This window comes from Acinonyx jubatus, chromosome A1, assembly GCF_027475565.1.
Source record: "Acinonyx jubatus isolate Ajub_Pintada_27869175 chromosome A1, VMU_Ajub_asm_v1.0, whole genome shotgun sequence".
NCBI lineage: Eukaryota > Metazoa > Chordata > Mammalia > Carnivora > Felidae > Acinonyx > Acinonyx jubatus.
In genome coordinates this window covers 103,975,038-103,991,842 of record NC_069380.1, presented here as the reverse complement: position 1 = coordinate 103,991,842, position 16,805 = coordinate 103,975,038, and the positions used below count along the sequence as shown (strand labels likewise).

The window sequence follows — 16,805 nt, the reverse complement described above, 5'->3', positions numbered from 1 at the left end:
TCCATAGGGTGTTTGTTTGTTTGTTTGTTTGTTGTAAAGAAATGAAACATTTGTTTCCCGCCTCTAGAGAGAAAAAGGGGGGAGAGAAAAGGAGAGTGAGATTATTTAAGAATCACCATCATGACAGTTAGCAAATGGATGTGTTTTTTCTTTGTGGATTTATCACCTGCCCATTCTGTTTGAATTCCTTCTCACACCACTTATGTAAGGTGATATACAGCTGTAGCCAGCGGGTAGAGATGACGGAGTATGTGATTTGACCTGTTTGCTTCTCTCTTTCTTTACGTGGAAAGTGAGGTGTTGAAATAGACAGCAAGCCGTGTTTCTTTCCAGCTTTTCAGACTCCAAAGAATCCAGGAAGAGCCATTTTCTTAAAAGCTGGCATAAATTTGGAGCTCTTAGGGATGGTAATAGGGCTTGGGAAAAAAATGAGGGCGGAAATCACCTTTGAAAGATGGTTTAAAGAGAATCTCTCCTACCCTAAAGCATAATAACATCAGTCAGGATATGGGGAAAGGCCCTGGAATGGAGGGGTAGAGTAGGGTCCTGTGTTGCTTTGTGACAAGACCTGGGTGTGGTTTATGGCAGGAAACTGGAAACAAAATTTCCATTCTTTGCTAAATCAGCCTGGAATGCTATTCTAAAAACTGACCTTGGAAAAGGCCGCAGACTGACTGAAGTGTTGGACCCTGGCTCCTCAGGCCAGAGCACATTGTAGGCTGGGGAGGCCTCGCTTCTGAAGAAATAGACTTCTGTCTGGAAATAATTTGTTGAGTCTTTTAAGAAACAAGAGATACAGAGACGCCTGGGTGGTTCATTCGGTTGGGCTTCTGACTTCAGCTCAGGTCATGATCTTGCGGTTTGTGAGTTCGAGCCCCACGTCGGGTTCTGGGCTGGCAGCTCGGAGTCTGGAGCCTGCTTCAGATTCTGTGTCTCCCTCACTCTCTGCCCCTCCCCCACTTGCACTGTGTCTCTGTCTCTCAAAAATGAATAAACATCAAAAAACAAAAAAACAAGAGATACAGAGTTTACAGTGTCCTTCTTTTATACCTCACAGCAGGCAAATGACTTTTTCCGGCATGGATTAGTTTGATCCCAGATAACAGCTACACATTTACTGATTTGAGCACTTTGGAGATAAGGGCTCTACTCTACAACTTTGAGATTCCTCAACAATTGAGCCTCCCCCTCCCACTCCTGTGCATAATTTGTCTCACAAGACACACACTTCAAATATCACAAATCAGATCTCAGAATTTATTCAGGGTTTGGGGACTAAAATATCTTTGAAAATAATTGTGTCTCAATATGTTTTACATGTCAGGTTTGAAAGTTGACAGCTTAACTATCCTTTTCTTTTAATGACTTATGGTGGACAAATAAAATTTCACACCTCACCAAATTCACCAATACATTTACAATATGAAAGCTTCAGGTTTTCAATAAAACACTGTGCAATGAAGCCAATAAAAAAGGAACTTAAATGCATATTTTTTCCTACATACATAAGCATCTGTTCCAACTTCTGCCTCCTAAAACTGTTGCTTATTTTGTTTCAGCTTTAACCCTTAAAAATAGTGAAAGAATGATCTGGATTGGAATGTTCATTACTTTAACAGCAGGAGTCAAATTAATCTGCTTCACACCCCATGTTAGACTTACTTTAGTCAGTGCTTAAGATATTTAAAAAAGGTCTCTTGGAGGGAGCACTTTTGATCTAGAACTTGGGGTCTCCTGGGGGCATTAACCAGGCAGAGCTTAGACTGACAATGAGTTTGCCACATCTTTCTGAATCCAGACGTAGCTCTCCTCTAGAGTGACCTTGGGAAAGTAATGTGTTCATCCTGGGATGCGGATATACAAGGTAGAGGGCAGCTGCACTTGTTATAAATATCTTGTAAGGTAGGCAAAATGCTGCACTGTGACTCCGGAAGCCAGAAAGCTGGGAAAGAGAGGGCTTATGTGACCTTTCGAGAATACACTGTTCACCCCAAGGAGCTGTGAGTAATTAAAACAGAGAGTTAGCACTTCTCACGGAAGGGATCGATTTACTCCGAATAGCCCGAAGCTTGTGATCACTTGCTAGGATACTCTTGCTCTCACCAAGAGAGGGGAGGAGCAGGGGAGACCCAGTGAGGGCACGATGAACAAGGAACAGTAATCTGAGAAGGGGAAACAAAAGTGGAGTGAGCAATGAAGGGAAGAAGGGAAGAAAAGCAGGCTTCCGGAGGCCCCGTGGCACTTACTGGCAATCCCGGGCTCAGAGCCACAGAGGCCAGGTGGCTATTTCGGTCTGTTCCCATTATAGAAGCCCATCCCGATGCTGCCCTGAGGAAGGGTGCGGAAACTCGAAATGACAGCCACTCTTCATGTCATTTTCTTTCTCACCAATCTGCACTGACCCCCACACTGCATTTTGCTTTTAAGGATGCCCTGCTGTTCCGGTCCACCTTTATCCTTTCTACACAAGTTCCGGCAACCCCCAACCACCTTCCACCTTCCCCAGCCAGTCTGGCCTCCTGGCTGCAAGCTCCACACCAGCCCCTCTTCTTTTACTCTATTGTTTTCCCTCCTCTCCTCCTTCGCATATGCCCAAAACATCTCCATCCTGTTAGGTCAAGATATAATTTATTTCATCACAATCACTCCCATTGCGTAAAGCTTTACAGCCAACATTGAAACGTGGACCATCACACTTGAGTCCCACTAGGATATTTCCCTCATTATCTTGACCCACATCCATCTGTCCCATGTTCTGTTTCTTGAAGTATTTGTTCGCTGAACCAGTTCTATAGAATCAAACTTTAGGGATGGAAGGCTGTAGTCATCTACATTTTCAACAAGCTCCCCCCTGGAAAAACTGGAGTTAAGAGTAACCCTAAGGAGGCAGAATTTTGACTATGAATATTTACTTTATATTTCTCCATGATGTTTACACATTTTTTTATCATGATCATGTACAACTTTTATAAGAACAATTCGTGTGGGGGGCATATATATTTTTTAAAGTCCCAGGTGAATTTGATAGTGTGGGAACCATAGGTCCATAGCAGTCATTTGAATGAGAATTCAGACACATGCCTTCTTTCATTTCTTACGTTTCCACCAAGACTGACAAGTACTCAAGAGCAAGAAATTGCCCTGTACTTTTCCTGTTTCTCCAGTGCTAGAAATGCCAGGCTCAAAGCAGGCGCTTAAATAAATACTTGAAGGAGTGTGTTTTTTTTTTTTTTTTTAATATTTATTTATTGTTGACAGAGAGACAGAGAGACAGAGCGTAAGCAGGGGAGAGGCAGAGAGAGAGAGAGAGAGGGAGACACAAAATCCAAAGGAGGCTCCAGGCTCTGAACTGTCACCGCAGAGCCTGATGCAGGGCTCAAACCCACGAACCACGAGATCACGACCTGGGACGAAGTCAAATGCTCAACCGACTAAGCCACCCAGGTGTCCTGCTACTTGAACGGGTTTAAATAGACTCCCATTAAACTGGAAAAAATCGGCCAGGGACATATGTGACATGGGTACATTTGAATTAAAAAAAACAACATTATAATTAGTGGGTTAAAGAAATATGCATTCGTAAAACAGAAAAAATATTCAGGTGACACAGTAGAGCCTGGGATGACTACAGATTGGCATCAGCGTTCTACTTTAGATCTAACAGCAAAGGATCTTTGGAGGCGTCAGGAAACTACCAGCATGTAGGTATCACAGGGTGGTTCTCTCTTTTGAATCGGACTCATTCTTGAAGTGGTGTGTTCAATTATAAAATCTACAGCTAAAGACGAAACTTAAGTAGTTGGAGAGAGTTAAGAATCAAAAGTTGCTGGTGGGGACGTACAATGATGTAGCCCCTCTGGGAAACAGTCTCAGATTCTTCAAAAAGAGTTAGCATTTGACCCAGCAAATCCATTCCTAGGAATATACTCAAGAGACCTGAAAACATGGGCTTGAAAACATACAAAGACTTTATACAGTTGTTCACAGCAGCATTCTCCAGACTGGCCAATGGATAACCACGACAGCAGATGGACCGACAAAACAAGGTATAGCCAAACAATGGAATATTATTTGGCCATGCAAAGGAACACTACAACATGAACCTGCCTTGAACACATGCTAAGTGAGAGAAGCCACACACCAAAGGCCACATATTCTATAATTCCGTTTGTATAAAATGTCCAGAATTGGCAAACCCATAGAGATAGAAAGTGGATTCAAGATTGCCACGGACTGGGTGGAAGGGGATGGGAAGTCACTGCTAGTGGGTGTAGAATTCCAGAGTTAGACAGTGGTAATGGTCACACAACTCTGGGAAGGATCTAAAAGCCTCTGAATTGTACGCTTTAAAAGTGTAAATTTTATGGCCTGTGAATTATATTTCAATAAAGCTGTTATTTTTTTAATTTATTTTTTTAATTCAAGAGGGGTGCCTGGCTAGCTCATTTGGAAAAGCTGACTCTTGATATTGGATTGTGAGTTCAAGCCCCACGTTGGGTGTAGGAATTATTTTTAAAAAATTAATTAACAAATATTTGTAAGTCAAAGGCAACATGGGGAGGGGGGAAATCTGCACAGCAGGTCCTCCAAAGAATGTTAAAAAAAAAGGGGGGGGGGAGACAATAAAGCAGTTTTTTTAAGGGCTGCCTTTTCGGGCATGGTTGGCCTTTTTAACTCTTTTTTTAATAAAAAAAAAATTGGATGGCTAGCTGAGGAGAAAATTAGAAGACATAGATTATAAATACAGCTTCAGGAGTTTCATTTAGGTACAAGGTTTTCCTACAATAGAAGTTGGAATAAGAGGTTTTCTCATCTCTCTTTTTTGGGGTCTTAAATAGTGCTTAGTACAGATTGTACGCAGGCAGGACGATCTGTGGGAGCCCTTTCTCAAATGCGAGAGGGTTGAACTCGATGACCTTGCAGCTTTTTCTGTCTCTCGGGACACTATCTGTCCTCCGCATTCCGTCTCACACGTGGCCACCAGTGCATTCGTCTCGGTGAAATAGGAGAGGAGATGCTACCGTTTCTTGCAAAGTTTTATTTGGCTTCCCTATTCAGTCATAAACACACATTCCTCTTAAGACTGTGAAAGTCTTCTCTTCTAGACAACTAACTTTTTGCTTGCAAACACGACTCGTAGCTGCCTTTGCAACCCAGAATTTCAGTCATGTGGGTGAAAAAAGTAAATTCGCATTATGTATCGACCCCTCCACACAGGTTATTAATACAGATACCTAGAGTGTACTTGGCCTGGTGAAGCGTTTTCAAACCTCCCCAAGTCTTTGATTTCAGTTGTATTTGAGAAATAAAATGAGCTCATCCTCACTCATCTTTTCTAGGATGGAACTGTTTGCGCTGAACTGTTTGTGCTGTTTGCTCCCCAAAGCTGCCTGCTTTGTAGGAGAGAATGGGGACCTCCTTCGGTCCACTCAGCACAGTCTTCCTTACTCTCTGCCAGGGACCCGATTCCCACGATGGTAAAGCAAACTGAGAGACACCTTCAGAGCAAAGAAGTCTCTTTGTGGCCCCATGACCAGATTCATTTCAGAGCCATTATGTTCTTTATTCTCTGGTTGAGGGGGGAGAGTGCTTCATTTTATGGCAAAGTTTATGTCAGTGCTGGTGCTCTTGCTTTCACCATCACACGTATTCAGAAGTACTCATTCATTGATTAAACAAAGAAATTCAAACCTTCCTATTTTTGGCGAGTGTTAGAAACCTTCATCCCCCATATCCTCAAATGTTTTGTAACCCAGCGGCATGGTTAATAAAGGAGGGATTGTGGACCTACGACTGGGTGTTGTTGAAACTTGGTGTGTTTAGAATACTGGCTAAAGAGAAATCCTTGCCAAATCATGATGCACTTCACCTCCTCTGGAGCGCCCCCTCTGCTAAGCAAGGGCATGGTCAAACTGCCCCTTCTCCAGCCCTTCAAGTCCATCAGCCCAAGTCGAGGTTGGCATGCTCCGATACGGGTCCAGAAGAATCCGGAAGCACCTGACAATGAGGATGCCCAAGAAAATGAACAACAAAATCACAAAAACAAATGTGGTCTTCTGTTCCAGAGACATGCTAGAATCTGATGATGCGTTCTCAAGGGGCACTAGGGGTGAAGGGACGGGCTGTCCTCCATCCATCGTCCAGGGAAGCTAGAGCACAGGATCTCCCAGTTTCCTTTTCTTCCATCATCAGTCTACTGAGGTCATGGTGGCTACTGCACCTTGGGCAGGCTGATTTATCTGCAAGAAGAAAGAAAGGGAAAGGAGAGGGAATAAACTACCAACGAGCAACTTTATTTCTGCGCTCACAGTCATGTTTTGCAGAGAGAAGAAGGAATCTCTAAACTTTTTCACCCAAGATGCTAAATTCTGTGTAATTACGGGAAAGAATATTTTACTCTTGCATGAAATTACCAGATTGTCCTCAGAGCAGCCACCTGGAGCCAGGAGGGATGGGCGGGGAAGACAACCAGAGTACAGAAGATAAGAAACGCGCAAGGTAATGTTGACCTCGGGGTGTGCTGCCAACTTGACATCCAAAGCCAGTGTCCCCTGCCAAGTCTCTTCCAGACTCCCTCCAGTAATATGACTTTCACATCATTCTTATAATGATACCATTGATGGAACACCAGCTATGTGCCAAGACTCTAGCTAGACACAACATAGGTTAGCCACTCTACTACAAGCTCCGTGAAAGCCAAGACCTCTAGAGCCTCAGTGGGAGGAAACTGAGGCTGGAAAAGGTGCTTAATACAGAAACTCCCGGGGAGCATCGAGTTCTGGGCTCCAGCCTCTGGCCTCCATTCTACTACTAAATGAGTATGGGACCTTATAGTCACTAGGCTGTAAAAATGGAATCAGAAATGCCTGTGTATCTCATGGTGCTATAATGAGGATGAATGTCTGTGAAAACACTTCAGAAAGTGTACAAAGAAGAAAGACAAACAAAACCAAGAGTCGCTTCACTTAAGAACTGCCTATGGGAGCCAGGTTGCTTCTTTCCTTTCTGTTGCCTCGGTCAAGGGAGAGAGGAGGCGTCTCAGACTCCCAGACTATCAAGCTCCCGCTGTTTGTCTTTTTTCTTCAGAAAACATAGACCAGGTTCAATACTTGATCCTGAGAAGCACCTCGAGAACTGAGCTAGGGAAAAGGGATTGATCGGCTGTATTTATTAAAAAAAGCTTTACAGTAGCTTCCTACTGTGTAAGACCACTTGAAAAGGAGGAAGACAAGGGAAAAGATAAGTTATCGCTATTTCCATTTTACCGGTGGATAAATTAAGATATATGAATATGACTGTTTGTCTTTAAAGGCAAGTTGGAGGGCATGCCTGGGTGGCTCAGTCGGTTAAGCATCTGGCTTCGACTCAGGTCATGATCCCACGGTTGATGGGTTTGAGTCCCGCATCGGGCTCTGTGCTGACAGCCCGAGCCTGGAGTCTGCTTCAGATTCCGTGTCTCCCTCTCTCTCTGCCCCTTCCCCCACTTATGCTCTCTCTGTCTCTCTCTCAAAAGTAAGTAAACATTAAACATTGTTTGAAAATTAAAAAAATAAAGGCAAGTTGGAGGATCCATAACGGCCATAAAAACTTCGGATATTTTGAGCTAAATCTATGTATGAGTCTGTTATAAGAAAAATTACACGGCACAGTAGTCAGCTATAGGAATTAACATGGAATCAAAATAAATGATATTCAATTAGAAGAAGCAACCAAATGAAAATAGAAATGATGGCCTAAAGCTCTAATACAATATTTCTATAGTTATAATTGTTGCATTAGTAATCATAATAACAGTTTGCCTGTATGATGACACTTCAAAGTTTATAAAATCACGGTTTAAGGCACAGTTTATAAAGAGATTTACAACCAGTGTCTGGGAGGAAGGACTTACCAGTTAGGAGGAAAAAAAAATTTTGCAGCTCTATGACTAGATATTTTTCAGGCTGGAGTCGTTGCGGTAGATTTGTTTACCACTCATTTTTATTTTGAAGTAAGATTATGATAAAATTTGACTATATTTCTTAAAAATAAGCTCCATGGGGATATAGAGGATGTTGATGGATCGGGTTTGGTTTGGTGCGCTTGTTTTTAGGCACCCTCCCGACGTCGGGTGTTAATTCTCAGCAGATAATTGGGTGAGGGAGGGGCAGGAAAGGGTGGCCAGAACCTCCTCTGCAGCATCCTTAGTGTTTCCAGTAATGGGCCATCTGCACTCCCAGGAAATATCCAAACTAGACTTACTCATACCAAGTATAAAATCCACCAAGGGGGGAGCACCTGGGTGGCTCTGTCGGTTGAGGGTCCGACTCTTGATTTCGGCTCAGCTCATGATCCCAGGGTCGTGGAATTGAGCCCCACAACAAGCTCCGTGCTGGGCGTGGAGCCTGCTTAAAATTCTCTCTCTCTTTTCCCCTGCCCCTCCCCTGGTTGTGCTCTCTAACAAATACAAATTGAAAATTAAAAATAAATTACCAAGGCCTGGGTCAAGAGGAAGTCACATGCCGATAGAGGGAGAAGCACCTAAGCCATCCCTGCCGTGGTCCCTCTGGTCTCTCTGTGTCCTATGGAGGACCCCCTCACTTTGACCCTGCCCTCTCCACTGACATCCTGGAATCCCACTCTATGTCCGTTTTCCCTCCAGCCCGAATGAGGCCAGAGCTGTTTTCTTTGTCTGTTCTTAACACGGCTGAGGTAGGTATGACTTTTCTGGAAGTTCTTTACGGAAACATTATGTAAGCCAGAAAGGAGATACAGGAGAAGTGAAGGCCATTAACTGTGTATACACACAACATAAAGATTTCTGGATCTGTGAAGTTCATTGAACATGGTGAACAACTAGACATAGAACCATTTGAGCCTGTGACGGCTCCCTTGACACAAGCTGGGGGGCTAATATAGCAATACCTTGGTCAGCCTTTCCCTTCTCACCTCCGGTGTCCGCTTGATGCCCGGGAGCTGTCTTCCCCAGCCTTGTCCTTCACACAAGGCAAAATGCCAACTTCTTTTCTCCCAGCTCATACTTCCTAGGCTTCCTCCAGAACTCAGATTTTCGAGCTGGTCCACCGTTCACTTGGGGGCTGCAGTGATGGGTAATCATTCCAAGAAGCCCCAGCAAGTTACCTAGTCATCCTGATTCGCATTATCAGCTACGTTTCCCTTTTCCATCTCCCTGTCAATGAGTCTGGAGCCTGGCTTCTTCCCAGGGAAGTCAACTCTTAGAATGATCTAAAAATCAGTTTTAATTTGCAGTGTTACCACCCTCTGCTGATTAAAGGCAGATGCTGTGATATGGTTAACCCTCTCTACAGCCTCATCACATGCTTTTTACAAGCCTGCCAAAATATAAATATATATCCTCCAACCCCTTCGTCACCAACCCCTTGCTGACAAACCAAACTGATGAGAAAACGGAGATGAAAGTATTTCGAAAACTCCACAGCCCTTTATAAACTGCAAGCCTCTCCCCTCCCACCATGCTGTGATAACCCACTTCCTATTAAAATAACTTCATCTGGTCAAATCATCAAAGCCTGTCATTAAATTGCAATATTTTACCAAGGAGAATGACACATGAACACGTTAACAGGAATTTGTCTAGGAAAACTGCTTTTATTTGAAGGAGGGGAAGTGTGGTAGACAGAAAGGAGAGTGAAGGGTCTTTCTGGAAGTGAGGGGCCATCGGGGTTGGGGGCAGCAGACATGAGGTTCTGTGGGCAGATGGCCCAGGAGGAAAGTCCTGGAGAGGGTGGGGGATGATGGGTATAGATGAGAAGATCCGGAGATAGTTCATCAGGGTATATGGGGGATACATAGATCCAGGAAGAAAAGCCAGCTCTTGCCCAAGCTTTGCCTGGGATTGATTGAAATCCCTGGACGAGTCTGCTTGATTTTAAACCCGCAATCAGCTAATCAATAATTCACAAATTTGGAAAGCTCAACAGCACATCCAAGTTAAAGGAAGCAGCGGACAGAGTAAGATGCAGAAAAAGAAAGAAATGTAATCACTTGACTGCCCCAGTAAAAAAAATATTCAGAGACATCAAGATCTTTTAAAACGTCTACCTTAGCGTGAAATGTCCCTTGTTGGCAAAAAACGATCCTTAGAAAATGTTCACGGGTGCTTTTACCTGAATAATGAAATCTTCCTCTGAGGTGAATAGAGAAATCTGGGCAAGTAAATTATTTGAAAGGATTCTGACACAAGCATCCTAAGTGCTAACAAAAACAAAAGGCGGTTGTTTTAAGTACAAGAAGGACCACGGTACTCACGGCGGTGCTTTAATCCTAGCTGGCATCCCCGTCCACGGCACACCCCTGTCTCCCCTTTGCAGGTCTATTTGCGTGTACTCAGGACACAGCAAAGTCTAATTTTCATACCGGACCAAGGAAGGCTTAATTAAAAGAAGCGCTTCTCAAAAATCATATACCACATTCCTTTTCTTAAGTCAAACCCCCGGACTCTGCGATGGTCACAAAGTGTAAAACCCCCGCATTACTTACGACGCCCCAAGTGAGCAGCTCATCTTAGCCATCACCATTGGCACTAATAGCCACTCGCCTTACTTATAATAATTTGCAGAGGCCTGTCTTCCTTTCCTCATGCTTCTGACACACTGCGTCAAATTCATCTCTCTCAGCTCAGAACCCAACCCTTCTTCCCTCGGAAAACCTTTGGGCTCCGATGTCCAAGGACCCTGACTGCCCATTAACCCCCTTACAGACAGACCTGATACCCCTGTTTTCTCGACTGCAAGATTTAGGTCATCTTCTGCCAATGGAAGTTTTGTAAGGCATTAATTTATTTTCCTAATAAGTTTCCAGAAGAACAAACCTCAAATTGCATTTGGTCCGGAGTCAAATGACCAAGAGGCAAAAACTTACGTGTGACTGAGTGTGCAGACACCTGAGGAGGCCGTTCTCACTTGGTTTGCTCTGCAGCTCTACCTAACACAGGCTGTTCTTTGAACTCCTCCAGGTTTCCCACCTCTGAGCTTTTAGTCATGATGCTCTCTGCCTGATGCCCTCCTCCTCGCTCTCTTCGCGCCTGTGGGTTTCGCTCCCTCCCTCAGGGTTCACACCAAATACCCCCTCCCTGGTGGGGCCTGCGTCTCTCTCCCTTCACCAGAGCAGCCAGGGTGCCTCCTGCTCTGTCCCTTGGAGCCCCGCACCTGCGTCCTGGGGCAGCACCTCGCACAGGGCAAGTCTCCGCGGTGTTCAACTCTGTCTCCTTAGGAAACAGCAAGCTCCTTGAGGAATCCCTTGCTGCTCCGGGGTCACTGCCTTTTTATAAACAGAGTTTCAATCAAATCTCTGGCCCCTACCATCCAAGGAACTGAACTCAAACTTGGAGGTGCCAGCTGATAGAAAGAAGGGGTGAAAAAGCACATGTCATCCAGCTCGACTGGGACGTCAGAACTTCATGTTTGCAATCGGTCTGATTTCTAAGAATACAGACAGGTAGTCTGGGTCACTGTGACTCTTCATCAGTCTTGGATTTCATGATTCGAAAAGCAGTTATTTGGCTTTTTACCCTTTCCTTGGTTTCAGTGCTGATGGATAGGGTCCCATCAAACAGAGAAATTTGCACGTGCCTTTCTGTTTCAGGGCTCAAGTCTTTCTTAGTTAATTGGCCTTGTGGGTGGGGAAGAGCTGCCATTTAAAATATCCTGAATCCAGATGTCCTACCTGGAAACTGTAAATGTCAACATGACCCTCCGTCAAGCTCAGCTCATTTGGACATTTCATTGCATGAGCATCGCATGATACCATTTAACAGTAAGGAAAATTATTTTATCTGGCAAAAATAGACCTTAAAGCAATGATATATTTCTTTTCTTATTTTTAAAGTGACAGCCACAGAATTAGTTCAGCGCATTGGACACATCGCTCTGTGGAGCATTTGATCCCACCATCTCACTTTTGTGGGGATCCGTTCCCATACCCCCTCTCCTGCAACGGGCTGCAATGATAATAGCTACAATGGATGCATGTCATGTGGAGTCCTGCCCGGCTCATAGTGGGCGTTCAATAAATATGTGATGATGCATAGCATTTTCTCTGTGTGCCGTTTTTTTGTGCAAAATGAGGTTTATCTGTAAATCCTATTATGCAAACAAGCACACCAGGGAGCGGAGATTATAAGTAAACTGGCCCAAATCATAAAAATCAGTTACCAGAGGAGAAGCATCTCCCCAAGGATGCTGACTCACAAGTTTCTCTCCGGCATGTCAGAATGAGTAGAAAGTCGGTCGTCCCCCCGCTGCTAATGGTATGCAGGGTGCAGGCAAGCCATAGTGTCTGTATTTTTAAGTACCTCTAAACCACGTAAGCACCGCACCTCATTTTTAAAACTTCTAAGCCAGAAACCTGGTTATGTGACTCGACATGTTTTCCAAAAGTAGATGTAAAAAACAGCGTGTCTGTGGAACAAGAACACTCCCAGGTTTGTATAGTTTACGTTCACATTTAACGGACAGGACACTCTGTGCTACAAAGACATCCTGTGTACCTTATTTATATTTATCTGGCAGACTAGCGAGACCAATTTGTAGACTGTAACAGGAAGGGAATTGACTGGGTAGGCAAGATTGAATTTGCAATGACCAGCAGAGACAAACTTCCTCAAAGTGCTGCATTATTCTGCAACAGTTCTGAAACTGACTGTTGAAATGTTAGCATGCCTTTGGGTGATTAACGGTGGTACATATCCTGAGACTGAGGCTAAATAGAATCACCTCTACTTTTTTGAGCTAAACAAAACCTCAGCTGCATTGCTGTTTGCAAAACTGGAGTGTCTGGAGATCTACTCCACCCTCTGTCCCAACCCACCCACCCTGGATGTGTAAACATCCCCATCAGCCCTGTTATATGTCTCCCCCTACAACTGTGAGCCCTCCACAAAAGCCACCTCATCACCTAAGTAATCAGATCACTACATAAACAAAAGCTATTACCTATGATTCTTGTGGAAATTCTGTGTAGGAACGCAGTGAACAATAATTTGCATTCCAGGATATACACACAGGGATGCAAAATATTTCCCATAAATTCCGAGAACTCATGGCCCTCTTGGTGATCAGCCCAGAAATAAATTCAGGTAAAGATTTCCTGGCTGTTTCTAGGTACCTCATGTATGTTAACCAACATACACTCCCCTCCCTTTTTTTTTTTGGCTCACATAAATGTATGGCAACCTCCATATTTTTCTTTTCTGAATACGGACTTCTTGATCCAGTACAATAGCACTGATGTTTCAGAATTCACAGGATGGCTAAGGACAGATATTATTTTACACACTGAACAAACAGACCCCAGGCTACTAAAAAGCCCTAAAACAGTGACTTTAAATACATGTGAATGTGGTCAGCTACAAATGTCAACAGGCAGTTTTGGAACTGTCGCCAGCCCTCACTGCTGCAATGAGAGGTCTGTTCCCTCTGACTGTCACTGCAAAGTCAGCCTGCAGATGTCTGCTTGGGTTTGGGAGTGGACCCTGTTGTTCTGGCTCACCAGCTCTGGGTCAGCACAAGAGCTTTCTCTTCAGCCTGAGCCCTAACCTCAGCTTTACTTCTTCCCTGTCTTCATTTTCCTCCTAACATCTGCTAGAAGAGTTTTGAAGGGACTGCAGGGCAAGGCTGCAGCCTTGCTGAGAAAAATCCCACGTGAGTGCCCAGTCAGTACGTGAGGGTACCAAAAGGCACCAGTAGCAAACTGGAACTTGTAACCTCATACAATACACCTTACTGTCATACCCAGTTTTCTTTCTCTTTCCTTGTGTGTTTCCTAATGCAAAAGGGTGCTTGCTGATACCTCAGAAGGCTGGAGCTGCACAGGGCTCACCACGCAGGGGCATCAGAGATGGTCAGCATCATCATTATGAGTTGTTGAGTTGTGATTCTTTGTGAACAAATTAAAACATCCCTGTTACATTTTGGGAGGTTGGACGTTTTAGGTGAATGGAAAAAAAAATACTATAATGGACAAATAGCTTTCGAGAATAATTTACTGCAGCTTAGCAAAGAAAAAAGCCTATTTTACTACTCTTTTATCCAGTATCAGTAGCATAAACTTAAGCATGCTTTAAAAATAAAGGCACCATTACATTTCACCCCCCTCGTATTAACTTTACCCGGCAACTGTTTAATTAGTCTTTATCTGACATCTAGATCTAAATTCAGAACTTGGATCCAAAAGCATCTATGTGATCATTGCTCATGCATGAATCGTAAAGTTAGAGAAAAGCATTAATTAGCCCATCAAAGACACAGTGTTGGTCAAGTACCTGGGTCTGGCTGAACAAACACTTGATCCATTTCCTGGTGGAACAGTTACAGGTAGTTACAAGCCTCTTTAGTTCCCATTCTTCCCGATCAAGCTGTGTTGAAGCAGTAGACAGTGGTAGCTGCTAGCAGCTGATGGCACACCCCAGATCTAAAGCTGTTGTTTCAGGCTTAGAAACTTCCCATTAAAACCCCCGAGTTAAAGGAGCATCGCCTTTCTGTGTGAGGCATCATTAGCGGCCAATACGGCTGCTTCTTTGTGGCGAGCCATGATTTCAGTTCTGCCTCAGCAACTCTTCAGAGGATTCTGCTTCAGTGAGTAGAGGCAGTATCCTAGCAGTGTGTCTGAAATCATCTTCAAGAAAGCATTAACATTCAAAAGGAGTACGGGGGGGGGGGGTGGAGGGGGGAAACATCACAGGGCATTCCCATACCTTTTCAAAATCAAAGCCATAAATCTACCAGTACTCTGTTCTTCTGTATCGATTGTTGACACGGTTCCTCTTTGGGGATGTCAATTAGCACCTTGCAGCGACCAGCCTCCATATTGATTACGGTTTATGACCTTCGGGCCAACTTAATTAAGAGGAAGACTTCTAAGGAAGGGCATCAACATAGTATTTGGGAAATGAAGGAAAGGCTGTTTTTCCTAAAGAAAGCAAAACTGACCTTTCAGAAAAGTAGTAATGATAGGAGGCAAAAAGGAAAGAACAATTTAAAAAATCATATTTTTACCACCTGTTTGTAAATTTGCTAGGCTATAGTTTTCCAGGTCCCGTGTATCATTGGCCGGCCTGCGTAATTGTGACCTTGGCCCATACCCCACCCCACACAGGCTGTCAGAGACTGCTGATGAATAGAGCTTTGGTGAGAGAAAGTTATTCTAATTCTACAGATTCTAGTTACATGGCACAATACTTAAATTATTTTCCTTGGATAGAATGCCTAAATAAATTTGGAAAATATTTTAGGATAAAATTCATCTTTAAAAGAAAAATTGCTTCTCTGGAAAGAATTCAACACAATCCCTAAGATGGAACGTCCTTGTTTTTTGGCAACTCACCACTTTCTTTGTTGAAGTGGAAACACAGTTAGCAACAACACCCACCCACCAAATGATGGGGTGCATGGTATTTAAAGCTCACTCTGACTGTGCCTGTCAGCTTTGCTGTCTCTTTGGCTCTTGCAAGAAGCCGGCCATTACCCGGTAGCTGTAGGGGCCTGGAACAGAGCTCATTTTCTAAGAAGAAAATTTCCATCTGCTAGCAACAGACAACAATCCTGGATAGACCTCAGACCCAGGAAAATGTCATTGCCAAATGTTATGATCTAATGTCAGAATCAAACGCTTGCCATTAGAAGCTAAGCCCACCAGAATATGAGGGTTCTCTACACATATGTTTTCAAGATTTTTAACTGAATCTCCTTCTATTTAGTTTTTCTGACTGTTTTACACACACACACACACACACACACACACACAGAGCAGTGGGACAAATGAAATCTGACAAAGCACTATCATTCAATACTAACTGGTATCCTCTGTGCTTTTCAGCCGTCGGCGCTGGTAGATGGAGGGACCTGTCTCGGTAATGCCCACAGAGTGTGGCTCAGGGAACATTCTGACCCCACCCTTACTTATCATTCCATGGGCTGAGAAAGCGCTCTAGTTAGAAATGAGCCTGAGTTACTGTGAGCTCACCCTGCCCATGAGGCCTCCTCAGATATTGTTTTCCTCTACAGACTCATAGAGGTGGTAGAGAACATGAGAGGCCGGGGCTGCCCTTCAGCTCCCCCGCAGGCTGAAACCATCCCAGAGAGATGAGTGCCTGGCCTATTTTTAACACTCTCCAGAGAATTAGATTCCATACCCTGCTCTCACAACCTCTATTTAAACTAACGTCTCCGTTGCTTACTTAGTCTAAATGGGATGGCATATTTCCTATTCATGATATCCTAGCGGCAGAAAGTCAGTCATTATCCACCATACAATTCTGTGAGAGCGCTCTTCCCCCAAGGAAGCTGAGCTTGGTCCACCAAAGAACATTTGGGGAAGGTCCCACAGCGAAGGTTGGCTGTTTCTTTTATAAGATCATTGTAATTGAAATTATAAGACTGCGCCCTCCCCCCATGCAGCTACACTTTGTGACTCGTCGTGACTTCTGAAACAGTCAATAAGGATTCATGAAAAGTCGAGTTCTTTGAACGTTTCATAGTAGGTCCTGTTTCTTGATTCTCTAATACTCTTTTTACCTCTTCTCGGAATTCTTCTTCAAATTTCTGCTTTCCAGCTTTAGACCGGGAACCTAGAATGCTACACAGAGCTGTATAAAGCTCAGACTAATATGGATTTGTTTTGAATAGAATGATTTCAAGCTGTGCTTCTCTTATATATTCTGATCCCAGGGTTACTTCTCAGTGTTAATTCAGTCTTTCTTTTTAACCACGTAACATCATGAGTCAATATTATTAGAAATCTACTTTTTAAAAATATTTATTTTTTGAGAGACAGAGAGCGTGCACGTG

General features: G+C 43.7%; 1 protein-coding gene across 5 annotated transcripts; it reads right to left on the bottom strand.

Annotated features, from left to right (window-relative positions):
• Positions 1-4,208: 4,208 nt before the first annotated feature.
• CTXN3 (cortexin 3) lies at positions 4,209-14,949 on the bottom strand. Of its 5 annotated transcripts, none has more exons than XM_053220506.1 (2): positions 14,714-14,949; positions 4,209-6,239 (listed from the first exon to the last, which is right to left on the bottom strand). In XM_053220506.1, the coding sequence occupies exon 2, from the start codon at positions 6,135-6,137 to the stop codon at positions 5,892-5,894; it is 246 nt and encodes an 81-aa protein (XP_053076481.1). In that variant the 5' UTR covers positions 6,138-6,239; positions 14,714-14,949; the 3' UTR covers positions 4,209-5,891. The 5 variants fall into 5 exon arrangements, with proteins under 5 accessions (XP_053076481.1, XP_014922912.1, XP_014922913.1 ...); XM_015067426.3 differs by lacking the exon at positions 14,714-14,949 and adding an exon at positions 14,282-14,637; XM_015067427.3 differs by lacking the exon at positions 14,714-14,949 and adding an exon at positions 10,882-11,205.
• Positions 14,950-16,805: the final 1,856 nt, after the last annotated feature.